Source organism: Saccostrea cucullata, unplaced genomic scaffold (assembly GCF_032062105.1).
Source record: "Saccostrea cucullata isolate Sc308-1 unplaced genomic scaffold, CSIRO_AGI_Scuc_v1 ctg17097, whole genome shotgun sequence".
NCBI lineage: Eukaryota > Metazoa > Mollusca > Bivalvia > Ostreida > Ostreidae > Saccostrea > Saccostrea cuccullata.
This window is the reverse complement of record NW_026938212.1, coordinates 1-1526: the sequence shown is the minus strand read 5'-3', so window position 1 is coordinate 1526 and position 1526 is coordinate 1. Positions and strand designations below refer to the sequence as shown.

General features: G+C 33.2%; 1 protein-coding gene across 1 annotated transcript; it reads right to left on the bottom strand.

The window, feature by feature from the left end:
* Positions 1–515: 515 nt before the first annotated feature.
* Positions 516–1517, bottom strand: LOC134249629 (uncharacterized; the record flags this gene model as incomplete). The annotated part of the gene is made up of 1 exon (XM_062731966.1): positions 516–1517. A coding segment is annotated over one exon (936 nt), but the record flags the coding sequence as incomplete, so codon positions are not given.
* Positions 1518–1526: the final 9 nt, after the last annotated feature.

The window sequence follows — 1526 nt, the reverse complement described above, 5'->3', positions numbered from 1 at the left end:
ACATCCTCACTGAATCTATCTCCAATATTCTGTAATCACTTGAATAAGTACTGGGTATAAATTAGTAAGTGAATACAGAATGTAGTAAACTTATTACATAACTTATTGGGTTGGGTGGGAGGGAAATTTGATCATCTCAGTTAGCTTTAACTCAATATATATCATGTATACTAGATGAATCTCTTGCCACAACATATTTAACTTCCATATCTCTAAAGGCAATGATCAAATTACAGAATCTCTCCGCTAGGGGTCACTGAGGATGTTACCACATCCTCACTGAATCTATCTCCAATATTCTGTAATCACTTGAATAAGTACTGGGTATAAATTAGTAAGTGAATAATCAATTCATGCTCCATTTTACATATTAGACCTTGATTCTGAATCTTTCTCCTTATACATTTTTTATATAACACTCTTCCCAATACTCAACACATGTATGAAATACATGTGAAAACAAAAATCAGAAACAAACATATTGATTGAATATCTAATTTTATTTTAGGATTCAAATTTACTTTTGTTTACAATATGTAACCTCACATTTCACACACACTACACAAAAAACAAAAAATGCGCTAAAGATCACCAATAGATGTCAAGTCATCAAAATTTGCATTTTCTTTAAACATATTTTCAATTTCTTTTCCTCTCTCACTAGACTGTGCTAACCTTGTAGCAGTATGTGATGCATCTAACAAAGTTTCATATCTACTGTAATATTTTGCAGAGCTTTCTGTAGCCCATCCAACATGGTTCATAAGATCATTAACATTATGTGCCGCATTAGAAAAACACATATGCACAGCACAACCTGCTCTTAAACTATGTGGTGTCTCACCCTCATAGATCCCTAGAGTAATCAAATAACTTTTTAGTCTTTCATATATAGAGGAGTAAGACATTGGATCATTAATAACCCTTCCTGACTCGGTCACCATTCTAAAAAGATACCCTGAAGACATATCTATCCCTAATCTTTTTGCCTCTTCAAAATATATCTCCAATCCTCTAACCGGACAAATGATTTCATTTGGGCAGCATTTTAATACAAATGTATTCGTTTTTCCATTTCCCCTAAGAGTTTTTCCAAATGTATGATTCAATGCAAACCCATCTTTTTTTCTTAAATATTTCACTTCTTGCAATAAAGTAATTGCTATGTCACTAGCCCTGTCACCAGCAAAAAACTGTAATTTAAATAGCGCTTGATCTCTTGTCAAGACAAACCTTTCCTTTGATTTTAAGTCAGACCTCCTTAATTCTCTACATATATACTTTGATATTGATTCAAGTTTTGTTAAAAAGAATGGTTTTGCCTGCTTTGGGAGAATATGTGCTTTTGCTTGCTCTTCTTGAACACATTTCAAATAAGCTTTAATTTGAACTGATGCAGCTGGGTTTCCAACCCCACAATATTCATCGTAAGTTCTTCCTCTTCCCTCTAATTCTAATATATCTACAAGGTGCTGGATAATATTTCTAACTGATGCTGCTGCTAACCGTTTAGGACACTTACAGTT